Here is a 20,213-nt window from a genome sequence, read left to right on the forward strand (position 1 = left end):
GATATTTAGGCACAAAGGGGAAGGTGAGTGCAGAGTGGCCCCCTAGACTGTCAGCTTTAACTCTGAGCCGCTCTACTTTTGAGCAGTGAAGTCAGAGCCCCGTCATTGCTTTAGCCGCAGTTTGCTGGCTTAACCATATTATGTCCCTGCATTGTTTATTCACTGTGTTGTGTTGGGGTCAGTTGTGATTTAAGTGTTAATTGCTAAATGCTCTTTGTGTAATTGTTCTTTATGGGGGTGGTTCAGCTTTCCAAAATGTTTGTTTGGTTTCGAATTTTTTTTCAAAAATTTCAAGATTGCATTTGTGTGTGTATGTGTGTGTGTTGTGTGTATTTGACAAAATATAGGTATATACACACTCCTATATGTTCTTCATTTACTTGTCTGTTTTTGAAGGAATGAATGTGGATTAACAGTGTTACCCTTTCCTAACAATTATCTTTCGCTACTCTAGCTAGTTTAGTTCTAAAAGACAGCGCCATTGACAAGGGAAAAAAAGGGAACCTTCTCAGATTTTTCAGCTCAGCGGTGGTAATGTTGCAGTGAACACTAATGAGGGAACCCCCACTGATTTGCCTGCTTTGTGACTTTTCTATTTCATAATTATTTTTAAAACGCAAAGCAACATGAGGTAGCCTAGTCATGTCTCTACAACTTCCTGGTAGCGCCGTTCTTACCGCAGATGGCAGTTTGTTCTTGTAACATATATATCTCTCTGACCATTTTCATCTAATTTGTATGGGTTCTACCATTTCTTTTCTCTCTTTCAGGGACCTTGCTGTGTGTGAGCTAGGGGGTGGCATGACATGCTTGGCTGGGCTCATGGTAGGTCTTTTCTCAATTCCAATCCCATTCAGAGGGAGGAACAAAAGGAAAAATGTTCCAGGGCCTCCAACTGCTGGGTCAGAGAACCGTCAACAGCATCAGCTGCGGTCAAGCTGCCGGGTCTTGAGAGACCTTCTAGATTGACTTACTTTCGGATCATATTGATTTTATGGTTGCCTCGATGAGCAGAAACATTTTACCTCAGTGTAGTCAATATCGCTTGTTGTGACATTCCAGGCCTCGCACGGTCTTTCTTTGCCATAGCGAAAGCATTTTTTTTTTTTTTTTCAGATTATAGTCCCATTTGCTAAGATACAGGAATAGCCCGGCGAATCACAGTTGGAGCACCATGATATAGCTGCTAATGTTTTGCCTGCATTATTACACCAACAAACATGATCCAGAGCGCTCAGTAATTAGATTCTTTTGAATTAGATTGGCCATTCAGGAACGTCGTTCCCCATTCTCTGGGTTCTGAGTCATGTATTCAGGAGATATTATGTAGCAGCACAGTGCATTAGACAAGTTTTTATGTCTCTACAAATAAAAGCATATTGTTACACTGATTGGCATTTGACAAACCTGTCGCTCTTACACAATGTGTCGAGGTTACAGCCCAATGTGCGAGCATGTCAAAGCTCACAAAAAAATTACCCTCACAAAGCCATCTGCCTGCAATGCAAAGTTATATGAAGGGCATCAGGCAGTCAGACAGAAGCAAGCTGAAAGGCAGAGTGACAGCCTTGTATGATGGCTCTACCAGATAAACAGAAGCCCACAAATGAAAGCCTCTCAGAATACCATCATCCGCTGTCACAATGCAATTACCGAACAGAATGATAGCAAGATAGAGGCTCCCGCAAATGGAATGATAAAAGTATTGACTGATTTGATTGAATGATTAAAATAATGCAGACATAAAATGAAAAAAGATTGAAGATTGTTACAGAGAAATAGGTGAGGAAGCATGATACTGAAGGCTTGTCACTCCTGTCTTCACTTCCACACAGACAAGCATATTTGCTCATTGTTTGCTGTGCTCCTTTTTTTTTTCAGGTTGCTATTTCTGCAGATGTCAAAGAAGTTCTGTTAACTGATGGGAATGAAAAGGCCATCAGAAGTATCCTTATTCAGATAGAAAACGGGTTTGTTGTGCTCGTTCCTTTTTCCCGGCTGAGTAACAATTGATATAAAGAAAGACAGCATGGGGTATTAAAAAAGAATCTCCCCCACACACGTGATAAGTAATTAAGAAAAAGTGGAATATATGGACTTCATTTGGCGACGACTGTTTTTTCTTTTAGTTCGATAGATTTTTTTTTTTTTTTTTTACGATCACTTCTTGTGAAAGGAGCCCACAATTTGTGGACCACTCAAGGCAAAGAGAACAGTTGTTTCAGAATAATTTTCAGGCATTCCTCTCCTTTTATTGTCACTGAAATTTCCCAGTATAAAGTACATGATTGAATATTTATTATATCCACTATTGCTTGCAAAAACTAACTTCCGGCTTCATGTTCATTATGGGTTTGATCTTGTGCGTCTGTGCTAGGTAGGATGGGACCTACTCTAATTGTCGAGAGGTTACCTATAGCTCCCCACTGGAAACCGCTATCAGCTTTTCATTATTTCCTTTTATTTAGGATTATAAAAGCGATCTCTTTTTTTTTCTGCTATGCTATTACAGTTCCAAGCCCATTATATTAGATTATGCTTTACTAATATGTACGCAGAGTTCCTGAAAATTGAACTGTACTTTAACTAAGAAAGCAAGCATAATTTGTGGCTACTTTAGCAATCGAGCTGATTTGTTCAGGCGCAGTTAACAGCCGTTAGAAATTGAGAGGAGAAGTGGAAGATATATTTGCTTTGGGTTTTTGGTATGCCTTACATTTACATTATGAAGGAGGCAATCCGCTTATTTGCATCTTAGACCCCGAAAATGCCAAAGCAGTTTTCAATTTTTGCGGCTTCTTACAGAAAGCCCCTTTTTGATTTTCTTTTTCTACCTTTGCTCCACGATCATTTAAAAATAAAATTTGCAGCAGCTCGATCAGGCTGCTCAAATAGGAGAAAGGAGGTACAAGAAGCACAGTAGCTAATATTGTTCAGCAGCACTGGTGTGCTCTGCAGAGCCCCACCCAGCTAATTGCCTGACAGACTTAAAAAAAAAAAAAATTCAGGAAGGAAAAACAGCCAATCACAATCCTGGCCTTTCACACAAGGGAAAGAGATCACAAAAGGTGCTTCCTTTTTTAAGATGCAGGATTTTAATCATGATCTTCAGACTGTCGCAAGTTTCTCAAAATATTCCCGGAGATGAGCCGATGTTGTTTCATTCACTCTGCTATATTCTGAGTTATGCCTCGCACTGTATCATTTCACTGTGTTCCTCCTCCGCATGTCAGGCAGCACAGAGAGCGAGAGGAAGGCAGGTATGCTGGCTCAGCCCCAGTGGATGGTTTTTTTGTCGGGGGAGGAGGGCAAAAGAGGGAAGGAGGATTATTGGACAGGAGAGGGTCATTAGAGCCACAGAAACTTTGAGATTGGGCCCGGCAACCTGAGGTTTTTCTCAAGTCAGCAGGTGTCTCATTTAATAGAGTCAGAAACAAATTAGAACTTTTATCAAACTATAGGAACATCTGTAGTCAGTATGTAAATTTAATTGTACTCAAATTATTATTGAGCTAAAGTACAGCGCTTCCAGAGAAGGGAAGCAATGCTAATGTCATTAATTAGCACACCTTTGCTTTGCACAGCAAAGATGCCATGCCAGCTCTTGAAATCAGAGAGGAAATCTCCGATTCTGTATTCACTCTGCTGGCCTTTCAAAGAAATGATTGGTACAGCCCCCTCCCAAGAAAATGGATTTTTAACATTTGGTCCTCAGAAGCTCAGCCCTGAGAGTGCTTTATTGTGCTGGGTTTTACAATGGGTTTAATATAGCAGGGTGCCAAAGGGCAGGAGGGGAAGAACTTTACAATGTAGATAAAGTAGGTCCTTTCAGGATGCAGACCAAAACCGGTAGTGTGTTTTATTTCATCTCTTAGGACTTTCCTGATGGAGTTCAGTTTTTATCATGTAGTTGTTCCATGTTTGTGGGCTTTTTTCTTTTGTAATTAGATCTAATTTTTTTTTAATTAAGAGAAAAAAAAAACATGCCTAACGCCTTAAAAATTGGCAATGTGTTTTTCCTGCTTTTAATACTAATGTTTTTCTTGATTTGCTAACAGAGCTTACAATTGGCATTCACTGTAAGCTGTTGTGCTAAGTAAGGTTAATATGAATGAAATTTTTTTTTCTATTTGTGTGCCCACTTTCTGTAAGAATAACTAATTCACTGACTCACATACTATTGATGCATATAGATTGAAACAAATTCATTTAAAAATTACTGTTTACATCTTTCCTTTAAAATTTTAGGAAGCCTAAATTATATAGCAGTTGTAGGATATTATCCAAAAATTACTTTCTAAAAAGTAAAAGTGGATGTCAACAAAAAAAAAGGGGGAGAACCATTGCCAGAAACCAGAAAATCTCTAAGCAAAGCTGCTAATTATTCTTAATGGGCAAGATGAGCACATTAAGAAACAAATGAATACATCAGTGAAATGTAATTGAAAATCGACCTGGCAGTCCCACATCACATCTGAGTATTGGCCTGTATATTATTCTCTTCATTTTAAAAATTATTTTCATTGTTCTTCGCATCCGAATTTAGTGAATCCAACTGAACCTTCACTTCCTAGTCTCTTAAGCTTCTAAGGTTCTGATTTTTACCTTTTAAAAAAGTAGCATTTTTTGATCCTTCCTTTTTATCTTCAATTATTTCTATTTTTTAAATATGTAAGGTAATAAATGGATGAGTTCTGAATCTTTACATCATAGAAACCTATCAACCAGTTGTGAGGTTATTTGTAATCTTCCCTCAGATGTATCATATGGTTTGGCTATGTCTTCCAGGGCTCTCTCCCTTGACCCTGGAAAGCTAGATGTTGATTTGAGATCTATTAAACAGAGATATCTGAAAAGAGATTAAGACTTGAGGTGTAAGTGAATGATGTATGTCCTAAATATTTTCTCAGACTCATGGGTACGTGACCCTGAGGTTCTCCTTGGTCCTTAAACTGTACTGCTGGGTCTAATCCAGAACCCCTACCCAAGAGCTACCTCTCTTTACAGATGCCATTTATCTGTACCCACAGAGAACAAAGGATAAATTAGAAATGGCATCATTCGGTTCATCAGTTCTCAGCTTCACCAAAGATAGTTTGAAACATGTTCCCTTTTCTTTGGCACAGCCCTTTTGGTGTAATAAAGGAAGAAATCTCCAAGTGCCTACAGATAATAATAACTCACTAAAGTTTGTGGCTGGTGATAACAATGACGTAAGAACAGAGGGGAGAAATGGTATACTGATCTATTATTGATGCCAAGCCTCTTCCCAGTTGTAATGGATAAAAGTACAATACCTAGAGGTGAGCAGCCCTCTCTGGTTCACTCACTAATTCTCCCCACACAAGCACCCCGCCTTGACCCATCCCTAGGAAGCATCAAGCATGTTATCTGCAGAATGTAGCAGTGCTTGGTGATCCATTTCTTGTGCTTCTGATCCAAGCATCTTATTCCTACAGCAGACACAGTCTGGATCATGATTTCAGGCTTAGGATTCACCCCAAATTGGTAAATCTCCCATGCATTTTAAAGGAGATAGCCCTGGCTTAACATTATCTTATTTATTAACAGCATCTCTGACTTGAGCAACTACTGCATTAAGCTCCCTGTGGACTGTGCAGCCTGTGCTATGGATGGTGGAGACCTTGGCAATGCTAGGCCATCATCCTGTGTTCCTCTAATGTCTGGGCCAGCTGTACCTCTATTTGCTAACTGAGTCATTAATGGACTGCATGTGCCTTATATTGGGTAGAAGCTCAATAAATAGCTTTGAAAATTCAATTTAGATTAAGTAATAAATTAATCTAACTAATTAATTAAAATTAATTCAACCACCATTTAACTGCATGCCATTTCAGGCATTGAAGACACAGCAGTGGACAAGACAAACCAAGTCCCCTTTCTGGTGGGACCCAGACTATATGCCTTGGCTGGAGCACATTTATACATGGGAAAGACACTGAAAATCTACAGGGCGAAAGTTCTTTGATTCTTTCCAGTTATTTAAATTGTACAGTATAAATGTCCACATAATTAGTTCTGAGCAGCATGGAGAGAAAATAAAGCTTGACTGCCAAACCTCATTTTAGTTACTCACCAGTCTCTTCATCCCACTGAAGCTTTTGCCTGAGTTATTGAAAAAGAAAATGGATTGACATGAATTAGGCACCTATATGGTCAGGCTCATCCTATGTGATACTCCATTAAGCCTATGAAATAGGGATCATTATTCCTGTTTTTGAGATGGAGCTCAGAGAGGCTGATTTACCCAAATTCACACAGCCACGAAGTAGCAGAATGAGCTTTAGAAGCCAGCCAGGTTCATTTGACTTCAAAGTTTTACTTCCCCCCATTAAACCATTCTGTTTCACTAAAACCTAGAATAGTTTGGTGAGTGTCATCCTTCAGTTTCCTCAGAACTCTCAGGAAGAAAAGGCCTCTCATCCAAAAACATAACAGTGGACATAGCTAACAGTTCAAGGCACCTCCCAGTCATCCTCTCAATTCCTTTGATAACAAGCACATTTAAAAATATTTTGCAGCTTTTAAATTGGCAAATATGGCCACGTCCAGCATTTCTAAAATCCTTTAGAGGTCAGAATGAACAGGATTTATATTATTATTTCTTGGTTTCCTACCCTCACCTTGTATGGTCCAGTGAAAATAAATGGTAACATACACTGAGAAAGTAATGCTTTGTGGATCACAATGTTTTTATTTTAAAGATTTTTTAAAAGATTTTATTTATTCATTTGACAGACAGAGATCACAAGTAGGTGGAGAAGCAGGCAGAGAGAGAGGAAGAAGCAGGCTCCCCGCTGAGCAGAGAGCCCTTTGCAGGGCTTGATCCCAAAACCCCCAGATCACAACCTGAGCAGAAGGCAGAGGCTTTAACCCACTGAGCCACCCAGTTGCCCCTCAATGTTATTATTTTAAAAAGAACTTTCTTGCTTAAAGAACAAGGCCAAGGGGCACCTGGGTGGCTCAGTGGGTTAAAGCCTCTGCCTTCGGCTCAGGTCATGATGTCAGGGTCCTGGGATCGAGTCCCGCATCGGGCTCTCTGATCAGCAGGAAGCCTGCTTCCTCCCTCTATCTCTCTGCCTGCCTCTCTGACTACTTGTGATCTCTGTCTGTCAAATAAATAAATAAACTCTTAAAAAAAAAAAAAAAAAAAAGAACAAGGCCAAGTCCCAAAATGTAGATGTGGACTCCTGATAAATTAATAATCACTAACTTCAGGAGGAGGTTAATATCTTAAATAATATTTTCTATGTAATTAACTTAATTATATTTAGATATATAAAGTTAAAGTTACTTGTTTCAGTAACTTGTTATTATACAAAAAAAGTGTATTTTAAGATTAAAACTCAACTGAACCAAAATTAAAAGGGAGCCCCACTCCTGAACTCTGTTTTTTTGGCAGAAGAAAACCTAGATGTAGAAACCTGGTTTCTTTTAGCCACAAGCATGGATCCTGTAGCCTAGATAAGGAGCCTGGAGTTGATTGTTCTGGATCCAGTTAATCAGAAATCACATTAAAGCTGTCTTTGCACCCAGCACCTCCCACTGAAGACTTCCAGAAGCTGGGTACGGTACAGGGAACATGATTTGGTCCACCCTGTTGAACACTATCCTGGACATACTGACTTGATTTGATTGGATGTCCTTTATCACTCTGAGGTGACACAGAAAAATGACAAAATGTATTATTAGACACAGTGCCAGCCAGAGGAACTGCCTCCAAATCTGACCCAAAGTAAAGGGTGGGGGAGCAGAATATCAGAATAAATCTCTTAAGATATTTTAATATGCTCTCGCCATTTCTTTTTATTCCCTCTGTACTTGTTTTAATATAAAAACACCTCCTAAACCATAAAATATATTTCCCTCCCAGCTCTAAAAATAAAGCAGCCTAAATACTGCTGTGAATTTTTTCATTAAAGGAAAAAAAAAAGCCCCTCTAGAATATAAATACGTACACTTGCTTCAACCTGACCTCCTGGAGGCACGGGTTTATAAATTGTATAAAAAAAAGCATATAGCGTTAAGATGTTTACTAAAAACTAGTAATAGGTTTTCAGAGTTATATAATTTAACTTCCCTGCGACTATTTTATAAAAAGTGTTACCTCCACTAACAAAATAATATGTTTTGCTTGAAAGATTAGTCATGTACTCACACGACGCTACAGGTGTACCAGGCGTATTTCCGTGTGCTGTTGGATGTCATAGAAACGTGGAGTAGGGTGTGGCGGGGGGGAGGGGCTCAAACCAAAAACAGTTGTCAGTTGACTCTTCACTAATTTTGTTCTTCTCAGAATAAAGATGTCAGCTGTCCTTTCCTACAAGACATTTCATTTAGAAGACTTTCCTGAAATACTTTCTTCCTGAAATAGACAGAACTGTAGGCCGATGTGTCATTTTAGTTAATCAAAACAAGTAGGCAAATTAGTCTCTTTTATTTTTTTAATGAATGTAATTTAACGGTATTTAATTTGCATACAGGAAAGTTCACCCAGAAAAAAAAAAAAGAAGTCTGCATTATAGCACTTTTGTAAACCTCCACAAAGCCCTTCATTAGGAGACCTAATTGATTTTTCCTACCCACTCCTAGGGGGGCAGAAAGCTATCACAGTACCTGCTTATTCACTCAGAGAAGAAATGGGTGTGCCTGATGTTTCAAGCAGAGATTTGGGTTAAAAAGTCCTGTGGCTCTGTTCTTACAGGGAGATCTTGGCCAATGCTTATTCTGAGCATTGAGGAAATCTGTTTTTCTGAGCACTAGGGGAACATCGCTTGTCTGCTTTGTGTCCTCCCCATGGGCCCAATTTAGTTCAGCCTTCAGCCTTCACTGGAATTATTTTATTTCTTGTTTATTTAAATCTGCTTTATTCTGAAAGAGGAACCTAGTGGCTTTTTACAATGATACAGAATATATGCCATATAAAATAAATGAGTAAGTGAGGGCGATTGAAATCAGAAAGCCAGGACAATATGATGAAGCCAGGATGGGAGGTCAGTACAGAAAGGATATGCCATGAGAGCTCTGGTGGTTGATAGAGCTGGGTCATCTGTTTGGCTCTGGGTCACACAGGGACCAGAGCAAGAAGAGAAACAAAAACAGTTGGAAGATTTAGTGTCCAGAAGCTGAAGCAAATGATGTTGATCTCAAGCCTAGCTTTGCCCATTGTTGGAACCTGACATGGTTTTTCCCACGGACCTGCACCAAGATGGCACTGTGTGATGTAATAAACCAGCTCCTCAAAACATCTCTTCCAGATAGATATATGGCTTTTCTTGGTATAGGTCCTTTCCCCACTGACTGAAAGAGGCATGCCTTTGGGCCTATAGCTCTTTTAAGCAAGTGGGGCATGGCACCTATCTGATAGTCATCTACACCCACCAGCACCCAGAACCCTGGGCCCTGCGCACATGCTCCCTGCAGGTGCATTTCACCGGTGACAAAACTGCCACCCAGGGAATTAAAAGAGCTTTCCTGTGGCAAGTAATTCAACATTTGGTGGTAGAACCAGGGCTAGACCCTTCTTCTTCTGCCTCATATGCTACAACTTTTCTCTTTTTACTATGCTGATCCCATGTACAGTAAGAAGATCACTATATTTGTGGACCTTTTTTTTTTTTGAGTCAGTTGACAGTCACAGCAGAAGCTTTCTTAACTGTGTCCTATAGACGTGAGCGACATCATCACAAGGAATCAGAAGGCTGGCGCATTTAAAACTCGGAAAATATCAAGCTGGTAAGATACTTTTCTTCATTAAAACATTCTGGTTTTCTCTGTGGGTGATAATTAAAAATAATAATAGCTAACATTTATTTACTGAGAACTTACTGTGGGTCAGGCACTGTTCTAAGCACTTTAAAAATCTCTTATTGAATGTTCAGAAGATCCCGTAAGGGGGCAGGCTGGCATTTTCATTAATCTTCAGCCAATGAGGAAAACTGAAGTATATTGAACCTGAGGTTGGGAATGAGTTTAGGATTGAGAGTGCATAGTCTGAGGCTGGGAGAAGCCATCCTGGGGCCTCCTTATGAAGGCTCTTTTCCTCTGGTTCTCAGCCTGGGGGCAGTCTTGCCCTCGGGGATTCTTGCATTGTCCAGACTCAGGGGAGAGGATCACTAGTGGCATCTAGTAGACATCGGCCAGGGATCCTGCTCACCATCCTACATTGCACAAGAGTGCCCACGACAAACACCTATCTGGCCGAAAATGTCAGTAGTGCCATGATTAAGAAACCTTGCCATATTTATGATTTTAAAATAGTCTAGGTATCCATTCCCTTTTAAATTCTGTTCTTTTTTTTTTTTAAGTTTTTTATTTATTTATTTGACAGAGAGAGAGAGAGAGAGAGAGTGAGAGAGGGACCACAAGCAGGGAGAGAGAGCAGGCAGCCAGATGAGGGGCTCCATCCCAGGACCCTGGGATCATGACCTGAGCCAAAGGCAGACTTTTAACAACTGAGCCACCCAGGCTGCCCCTAGATTCTGTTCATTCTTATTCGAACTTAGAGAAATGCTTACCCTCAACCAAAACAATGGTGTTTTCTGTGATGCTACATTTTCTTTTGTTCTGATGATAGGACCTAGAAGAACGAGTAATCATTTAGTACTTTTCACATGAAATACCTGTATTTGTGCCTTTTTCATTTATTTATATGTTGAACCCTAGACGTTAGACCTTTGATATTTTGAGTTTTCTCTGTGTTAAAGATGCTTTCCCACCCACTACTCAGTTTGGGGATTAAAAAAAAAAAAAAAGGTGAATGAACAGCAGCATCGCTTTAAAAACCTGTGGTCCCACTCTGTAAATTATTGTTGTTAGATATATAAACGACATATATATTTTTATAAAAATAAAATAAAATAAAAAATAAAAACCTGTGGTCCATATTGGGCTGAGGCCATGGAATAGCAATGATTATTTTTCTCTGGTGTCAACTGGGGTTGTGGGGGGGCATGGGTGATGCCCTGTGTTTCTTATTTAATCACAAACCAGTTTCCCAGAAAGCCTCAGGCAGGTCAGGAGAAAGAACCATCCACTTCCGTGTCTTCTTCATTCTTAAGGCAGCCTTTATGCCACAGTGAGGACTGCCATACCCTTCTGGGGAGGACTTCATTTTGGGATGTGATTTTCAACCTGGTCTTTTACTTATCAATCAAAAGCACATTTTCAATGTTGTCCTCATTTACATTTATTTAATGCTTAAGGTCATTTGTGACCATTTGAGTGTATTTCAGCATATGGAATCAGGGAATAATAGATTCAGCATCATGCTGTGAAGAGAGATTGTGTTTTTACAAGACATAATGTTGTTTACTGGGTGTTAATAATCACTAATTAATAAACATATCTAGATTTTGAAAATGTTCCATTTTGAGGAATAAAAAATGTCAAGTGTTTAACTTATGGAGTGCAACAGTATTTTCTGTCATCTCTTCATGAAATAATTAAGTTACATAGAGAAGTAAAATGTCACTATTCAATACAGGGTGTATCCAAAATGGCCTTTGTCTCTATCTGTTCTCAAAAATGCTCTAAATATATTGTCTATTATGTACATGGACATATAGTCTTTGTGTCAGTAGCCATTAAGGAACCTCCAAGATGAGGGGTTTGGTTTTAGGGTTTTATTTTTTTTGTCTTTGTCTCATATTAATTGTGGTCAGTTTTTTCTCTTTTACCACTATAAGCATTTTGTCCGAAGTCTACTAAAGCACTTTGCCAGAAAACCGGGGGGATGAGTTGGTCCTTGAAATGCCTTGATCTCACATTGGAAGCTACTTGACCACTTAACCTTCCAGAAGCTAAGAGGAACTGCCAACCAGTGATGTAATAATCAGCATTTCCCTTCTCTCCACTGCTTTCCCACCCATAACCAGTACAATATGATGAGCACATTAGTTCCGTACAAGAAGAAATAAAAGGAAACCGTTCACAAAAGAGCTAAGATATAGTTCACTATTCTTTTTTAGTACCTCAATGCATATGCAGAATTTCTCCTCCAAATTGGAGGTGTGGAATAACAGTAGCGACAGATAACTGAGAAGCATTTACCGTAGCTACAAAGCCCACCTGTGAGCCACGTATTTCCACTATTAAAAAGCACTTCAAAGCTTGGCATGAGTTTGGAACGGCTGAACATCTGCTGTGACTTCGTGTGCAAATATGATGTAGCCGCAGAGAGGAGTATCAGGGTGCTGAGAACTCTGGGCTTAGGAAATGGTGGTTTTTGAAGAGGAACTAGAACGGAGTAAGAATGTGAACGCCCCCGCCCCCAACTCCCGTTCTTGCTGCTCTGACACGGTTCTTGTTGGGCAGTGACCCGCACTCCTCTTGCCTCTCAAGCCAGGGCGGACCCAGGCTTCGTGGGGCCTGAAACCTATGTTGAGGGCCCTCATGAGGACAATGGATTTGATTTTACCTTACTTTGGCAAATTCTACGGAGGCATTTGACCATGTGAACACATGCCTAGGGCTTCTGGTAGGCCTTGGAAGGAGCTTATGCAAATGAGGGGTCTAAACGAGGTAAGCTTCAGCAGCTCCACAGTGAGGCCACCCCTGCTGCCCCCATCACCAGCGCTCTTGACTAGAAAAGTGTTCCTTTTTTTTTTTTTTTTAGATTTTATTTTTTTATTTGACAGATCACAAGTAGGCAGAGAGGCAGGCAGAGAGAGAGGAAGGGAAGCAGGCTCCCTGCTGAGCAGAGAGCCCGATGCGGGGCTCGATCCCAGGACCCTGGGATCATGACCCGAGCTGAAGGCAGAGGCTTTAGCCCACTGAGCCACCCAGGTGTCCCACGCTCCTCCTTTAATAACAAAACTTTCTTACTCCCTCTGTTCCACTTTAATCCCAATCTAGTTGTTTTTTTTTTTCCTTAAGATTTTATTTATTTATTTGACACAGAGAGAGACAGCGAGAGAGGGAACACAAGCAGGGGGACTGGGAGAGGGAGAAGCAGGCTTCCCACTGAGCAGGGAACCCCATGCGGTGCTCGATTCCAGGACCCCGTGATCATGACCTGAGCCCAAGGCAGATGCTTAACAGACAGAGCCACCCAGGCATCCCTATCCAAATCTAAATGTTGCTTACCGTGACAGATATGTTGGTGGAGGCCAGGAAGCTTTCGCCCTGGTCAAGGAAGGTCTAGGACACACATAGACGAAGTATCATAACCATTTTGTCTCACAGATCTTAATACAATCATTTGATGGTTCATTTGTTTGTCCATCCGTGCAGCCATCCATTCATTTACCTAATGGGTCCAGGGTATTCTGCCTTGGGGAACATCTGTATAGAGTTATCGAGAGTAACTCGTGAACAAAGGAAATCATGCTGCTAATTATAGCTAGAGACTGCTTGAAAGAGCGAGGATACTTACAGCTTCTCAATTGTTAGGTTTATCTGAAGCTGTCTTCAAACCTGTGACTGTCTAATAAAGAAGCAGTCAGAGTTTTTGACGTCTACATGTTTCCAGGTGTTCCAGAATTAGTGAATGGCGTCATTCTCTAGTTAATATTAGTTAACAGTTACAATATTTTTTTAAAAAATCCATCACATATACCCTGCTGTGATATTAAAAGTAAGTCTCTGCCTTCAAAAAGAGTTTATCTTTGTGTGAAAATTGCTAGTGAATTTAGGCCCGGGACTTGTATTATTCTTTGATAAACCATTAATTTTAGTAAACTATGGAACTTATTATAACACTGAAGACTTCTTTATAACCCAAATTTCACCTTTATGTGGGCCCCCAGGACTGGCTATTGGCCCCATTGCCCTACTGCTTTTTAAGATTTATATCTTTTAGGAGGCTCATTTTCTTTTAAAGGTTAAACCAGGGGTATGAAAAATGATTTTAAAAGTGTAAATCTTAGCCAAGTGGAATACAGTTGCTGATTTTTCTTCTCCGCCTGCCCTCACTTTCCTTCACTCTTCTCATTCAATCTGGCTCCCTCTGCTTCTCCAACATACGCCTTTTCCCGTGGCCTTCTCCTGTGGCCACCCAAGCCTCTGCACTTTCTGGACACGTCTGGTCTTTCTCATCTCTGGCCTTAGCCAGTCCTGTCCCCCTCCTCCTTGTCTTCCTAAATTAGGATGGCCTAATTATAATTTCTCTCCTTCTCCGGCTTTAATTTTATCATCCTTTAGGTTTCTCTTGGCCTTAGACTGGTCCCACAGTCAAACACGCATATTCTCTTATTGCTCAAAGCATGCTTTCTTTGTTTTCATGGTTTTCTTTCATTCACTTCCTGACAAATAACTTGATCACTTTCTATGCACCAAGTGCTGTTCTAGGTGCCAGAGACATCGTGACAAACAAGACCAAGAAAGTCCTTGCCTTCTTGGACTTCACACTCTAGCAGGGAAGACTGAGAACTTTCTTGAAGGCAAGGATTCTGCTTAATGTATTTTTGTATTCCCTGAAGCAATTAGTACATTTTGTCCCTCTTATAGGAGACGTTTTAAGATTTGTAATTGGATCACCTTTGAAAGACATGAATCCATAAGGCTTATGGAACCAAGTAATTTTTAGCAGGAGAGAGTCAAGTTCTAGAGATGCAGACATCAGTTTATCCATCAGATAGCTGACTTTCATCTCAGGATAGGCTTTTTCTCTGGGATGCAAAAGCCATGTCTGTAGACAAACTGACATTGTAAGTAGTTGTTTATCTGTCCTTTGTCAGGTTGAAGAGGAAGGTTAGAAGAAGGTAACCAAGATAAGAAGGCTGAGGGCTCTCGTTGAGAAATTTCCCAATAAACTATACCTGTTAGTGGGTTTTGCTACAAGTACAGTAACAGAATCTTGAGAACTACTGAGAGCTCTAGAGATGCCATAGTCCCTTTTCCTTCCATTACTATCCTGAATATAGGGGAATGAAATTACCATGTGTGCTTTCTATTACAAACTTTTTTTTTATTTGCCTGACAAATTTAAAGAAGGGCCCATGTCCCCTACGATTTCGTGTTCTGCGCTGAAGAAACCAGGGATGTTGTCCAGTTTCTGGCATTTTTGTTGGAGTTCTCCTTCAGGTATTAAAATGAGCCAGATTTTAACATTTGGGGACATTGTATTTTTTAAAATATTTTATTTATTTATTTGAAAGACAGAGATCACAAGTAGGCAGAGAGGCAGGCAGAGAGAGAGGAAGGGAGGCAGGCTCCCTGCTAAGCAGAGGGCCTGATGCAGTGCTCCATCCCAGGACCCTGGGATCATGACCTGAGCCAAAGGCAGAGACTTTAACTCACTGAGCCAACCAGGCGCCCCGGGGACATTGTATTTTTAAGACATCCTCTTCAACTGCAGCAAATTATAAATTAAGGGCTTTATTTTTGAATAACACTGTATTGTCTCTTTGGACATGCATTTACCTACTTTTCACCAAGATCAAAATCTCACCACCCAAATTCAGTCAAATTCTATATTGATAGCCGGGTGTGCAGATTAGACCATTTATATTACACCTTCCAGGTCTAATAAGAGAAAAATCTCTCCATCATAGAAATTTATATCACTGAAGTTACATATCAAATAAGAAGGTCTTCATTTTCAAAAGATTTCTTTACTTTAAAATGGACTAATGGGGATTTAAAAAAAAATTTTTAGAGTATGACCACATCATAATCCATTAAAAATTTTTTACTTCAATAATAGTCTGTTCTCAGTATTTGGGGGTTACAAACAATGCTGCAGTGTATGCATCTGTACACAGACTGTACATTTGCAAGTATATACCTACAGAACAAGTTTTCAGAAGTGAACTTTGCATATTCATATGACGCTACCAAAGTGTTAATTGCTACAGCTTTGTAATATATTTTCCTATCTGTTAGGACTAATCCCTTGTCATTATTCTTTTTTTAGAATTTTCTCAAATTATGTTTGTATTTTTATTATGCTGACATTTTTATTGTGATTGAAAGAAATACAATTTACTAAGCCTTGATATCTTGATGACTGAGTCTTCCTATTTAAGAACAGGGTGTTTCCTTTTTATTTAAGTTTTTCTAGATGTTCCATTAACATTTGAAATCTTTCTTCATTTCTCTTGTTAACTTTATTTTTGGAAACTAGTTTTGTTTCTCTTACAAATGAGATCTTCTCTTGCATTATATTTTCTAACTGGTTGTTATTTGAATATATATGAAGCAAGCTATAGGGTTTTGTGCAGTAAATGTTTGGCCACCTCCATGAGTTATTATTTCTGCTAGTTTATCAGTGTATTCTCTTGAATTTTCCAAATAAACAATCCCATCATCTCCAATTGGTGATGATTTTTACTTCTTTCCAATTCTTATACCTCTTTTTTTAAAAAAGATTTTATTTATTCATTTGAGAGAGAGAGATGTAGAAAGCACAAGCAGGGAGAGAGGGAGAGCAGACACCCTGTTGAGCTGGAAGCCTGATGTAGGTGGGGCTCAATCCCAGGTCCTGAAGATGACCTGAGCCAAAGGCAGATGCTTAACCTAAGCATGGTGACTAAGCCACCCAGGTGCCCCTCTTATACCTCTTCTTTTGTATCTCTTGTATAATTTTATTGAGTAAAAATTTCAAGGTGTTGTAAAATGATAGGCATTTTTGAGCCTAACTTTACTAGAACTCCTGGAATGTTTCACCATTAGATCTGCATTAGCATTTGGGAGGAAATATATGGATATTTTTTATCTTGTTAAGGAAGTTTTTATTGATCTCCTTGTATTTTTTTTAAGATTTTATTTATTTATTTGACAGAAAGAGAAATCACAAGTAGGCAGAGGGTGGGGGGGGGGAAGCAGGCTCCCTGCCGAGCAAAGAGCCCGATGTGGGGCTCAATCCCAAGACCCTGAGATCAAGACCTGAGCAGAAGACAGAGGCTCAACCCACTGAGCCACCCGGGCACCCCTGATCTCCTTGTTTTTAAGAGATTTTATTACAAATAAATATGGAACTTCAGCCCTTGCCTTTTTAGCATGAATGGAACGATCAAATTGTTTTTCTGACTTCACCTGTACCTGTGGCAACTCATATTAATAGGTTTCTTAATATTAAAGCATCTCTGTGTTTTTAGTGACTTGGTCATGGTGTCTTAATTCATCTCTTAACATGCTATTGTATTTTAATGTGTTATCTGGAATTATTTTTTAACAAGTTTATTGAGATATAACTCACATACCATATAATTCACCCACTTAAAGTGTATAATTTAATGGGTCTTTAGGATATTCGCAGAGTTGTGAACCCTCATGATCAATTTTAAGACATTTTCATCACCCCCATTAATTTCATGACCCATTAGTAGCCACTGCCCATTGCCCCCACCCCCTTTCTCTTTCCTAGCATTAGGGAGCCACTGATCTACTTTCTGGCTCTATGGATTTGCTTATTCTGGACATTCCACATAAATGGAATCCTATAATATGTGGTTTTTCATATCTGGTTTCTTTAACTTAACATAATGTTTTGGGGTTCATCCATGTGTCGGGATGTCATTCTTTTTATGGCTGAAAAATATTCCACTGTCTGGATAGAACACATTTATTTTATTTTAATTCCAGCATTGTTAACATACAGTTAACTACTAAACTAATACTAATCTGTCTTAGTCTCAGGTGTATGATACAGCAACTTAACAGTTCCACACATGATTCAGTGTTCATCAGGATAACTGTACTTAGTCCCCTTCCCCTGCTTCACCCATCCCCCAACCGACCTCCCCTCTGGTAACCATCTGTTTGTTCTCTGTAGTTGAGTGTCTGTTTTTTTGGTTTATCTCTCTCTCTCTTTTTTTTTCTTGTTCATTTGTTCTATTTCTCAAATTCCACATAAAAGTGAAATAATATAGCATTTGTCTTTCTCTGTCTGACTTCTTTCACTTAACGTTATCCTCTGTATCCGTCTCCGATATTGCAAATGGCAGGCTGTCATTCTTTTATGGCTGGATAATATTCCATTGTCTATATGTATATACTACATCTTTTTTATCCAATCATCAGTTGATAGACACTTAGGCTGCTTCCATAATTTGGCTATTGTAAATAATGCTGCAATAAGTATACAGGGGCATATATCCCTTTGAGCTAGTATTTTCATATTCTTTGGATAAATACCCACAAGTGCGATTACTGGATCATAGAATTGTTCTCTTTTTAAAGTTTTGTGGAACCTCCATACTGTTTTCCGCAGTGGCTGCACCAGTTTGCATTCTCACCAATAGTGCACGAGGGTTCCTTTTTCTCCACATCCTTGCTAACATTTGTTGTTTCTTGAGCTTTTGGTTTTAGGCATTCTGACAGGTGTGAGGTGATAAATCAGTGTGAGTTTGATTTACATTCCCCTGATGATGAGTGAAGTTGAGCATCTTTTTTTTTTTTTGCGTTTTTAAAAAAAAAGTTTTAAATTTAATTTCTTTTCAGTGTAACAGAATTCATTGTTTATGCACCACACCCAGTGCTCCATGCAATACATGCCCTCCAAAATACCCACCACCAGGCTCCCCCACCCTCCCACCCCCTGCCCCTTCAAAACCCTCAGATTGTTTTTCAGAGTCCATAGTCTCTCATGGTTCATCTCCCCCTCCAATTTCCCTCAACTCCCTTCTCCTCTCCATCTCCCCATGTCCTCCATGTTATTTGTTATGCCCCACAAATAAGCAAAACCATATGATAATTGACTCTCTCTGCTTGACTTATTTCACTCAGCATAATCTCTTCCAGTCCTGTCCATGTTGCTACAAAAGTTGGGTATTCATCCTTTCTGATGGAGGCATAATACTCCATAGCATATATGGACCACATCTTCCTCATCCATTAGTCCATTGAAGGGCATCTTGGTTCTTTCCACAGTTTGGCGACCGTGGCCATTGCTGCTATGAACATTGGGGTACAGATGGCCCTTCTTTTCACTCCATCTGTATCTTTGGGGTAAATACCCAGTAGTGCAATTGCAGGGTCATAGGGAAGCTCTATTTTTTAATTTCTTAAGGAATCTCCACACTGTTCTCCAAATTGGCTGCACCAACTTGCATTCCCACCAACAGTGTAAGAGGGTTCCCCTTTTTCCACATCCCCTCCAACACACGTTGTTTCCTGTCCTGCTAATTTGGGCCATTCTAACTGGTGTAAGGTGGTATCTCAATGTGGTTTTGATTTGAATTTGAGCATCTTTTCATGTGTCTGTTGGCCATCTATAGGTCTTTGGAGAAATGCTATTCATATCTTCTGTACATTTTTTATTTGTTTTTTGGGGGGATTTGTTTGTTTTTTGTTTTTGTTTTGGGGTTTTTTTGTGTGTGTTAAGTTGTATAAATTCTTTATATATCTTGGATACTAACCCTTTATCAGATGTCATTTGCAAATATCTTCTCCTGTTCTTAGCTTGTCTTTTAGTTTTGTTGGTTGTTTCCTTTGCTGGGCCAAAGCTTTTTAAATTTTGATGTAGTCCCAATAGTTTATTTTTGCTTTTGTTTCCCTTGCCTCAGAAAACATACTTAGAGGGCGCCTGGGTGGCTCAGTGGGTTAGGCCGCTGCCTTCGGCTCAGGTCATGATCTCAGGTTCCTGGGATCGAGTCCTGCATCGGGCTCTCTGCTCAGCAGGGAGCCTGCTTCCCTCTCTCTCTCTCTCTGCCTGCCTCTCCGTCTACTTGTGATCTCTCTCTGTCAAATAAATAAATAAAATCTTAAAAAAAAAAAAAGAAAACATACTTAGAAAGATGTTGTTATACCCAATGTCAGAGAAATTACTGCCTGTGCTCTCTTACAGGATTTTTATGGTTTCAGGGCTCCCATTTAGGTCTTTAATCCATTTTGAGTTTACTTTTGTGTATGATATAAGAAAGTGTTCCTGCTTCTTTCTTTTCATGTAGCTGTCCAATTTTCCCAACACTCTTGAGGAGATTTTTTCCCATCGCATATTCTTCCCTTCTTTGTCAAAGATTAATTGGCCATATAATTGTAAGTTTATTTCTGAGCTTTCTCTTCTGTTCTGTTGATATATATGTCTATTTTTGTGAGGTACCATACTATTTTGATTACTACAGCTTTGTAATATAACTTGAAGTGTGAAATTGTGATACCTCCAGTTTCGTTTTTCAAGATTGCTTTGGCTATTTGGGGTCTTTTGTGGTCCCATACAAATTTTAGGATTGTTTGTTCCAGTTCTGTGAAAAATGCCATTGATATTTTAACAGGGATTGCATTGTATCTGTAGGTTGCTTTGGGTAGTA

The 20,213-nt window shown here is 39.5% G+C and overlaps 1 protein-coding gene across 3 annotated transcripts in view; it reads left to right on the top strand.

Moving 5' to 3' along the window:
• Window positions 1-20,213, top strand: part of CAMKMT (calmodulin-lysine N-methyltransferase) — a 395,402-nt gene that overhangs the window by 338,135 nt on the left and 37,054 nt on the right. For all 3 annotated transcript variants that reach the window (XM_032877978.1, XM_032877977.1, XM_032877976.1), the window contains exons 5-7: window positions 771-825; window positions 1,882-1,945; window positions 9,690-9,756. In XM_032877978.1, the coding sequence (XP_032733869.1) occupies window positions 771-825; window positions 1,882-1,945; window positions 9,690-9,756 (186 nt within the window). The remainder of the gene's footprint in view (window positions 1-770; window positions 826-1,881; window positions 1,946-9,689; window positions 9,757-20,213) is intronic.

Source organism: Lontra canadensis, unplaced genomic scaffold, assembly GCF_010015895.1.
Source record: "Lontra canadensis isolate GAN:19392208 unplaced genomic scaffold, GSC_riverotter_1.0 scaffold61, whole genome shotgun sequence".
NCBI classification, from domain to species: domain Eukaryota; kingdom Metazoa; phylum Chordata; class Mammalia; order Carnivora; family Mustelidae; genus Lontra; species Lontra canadensis.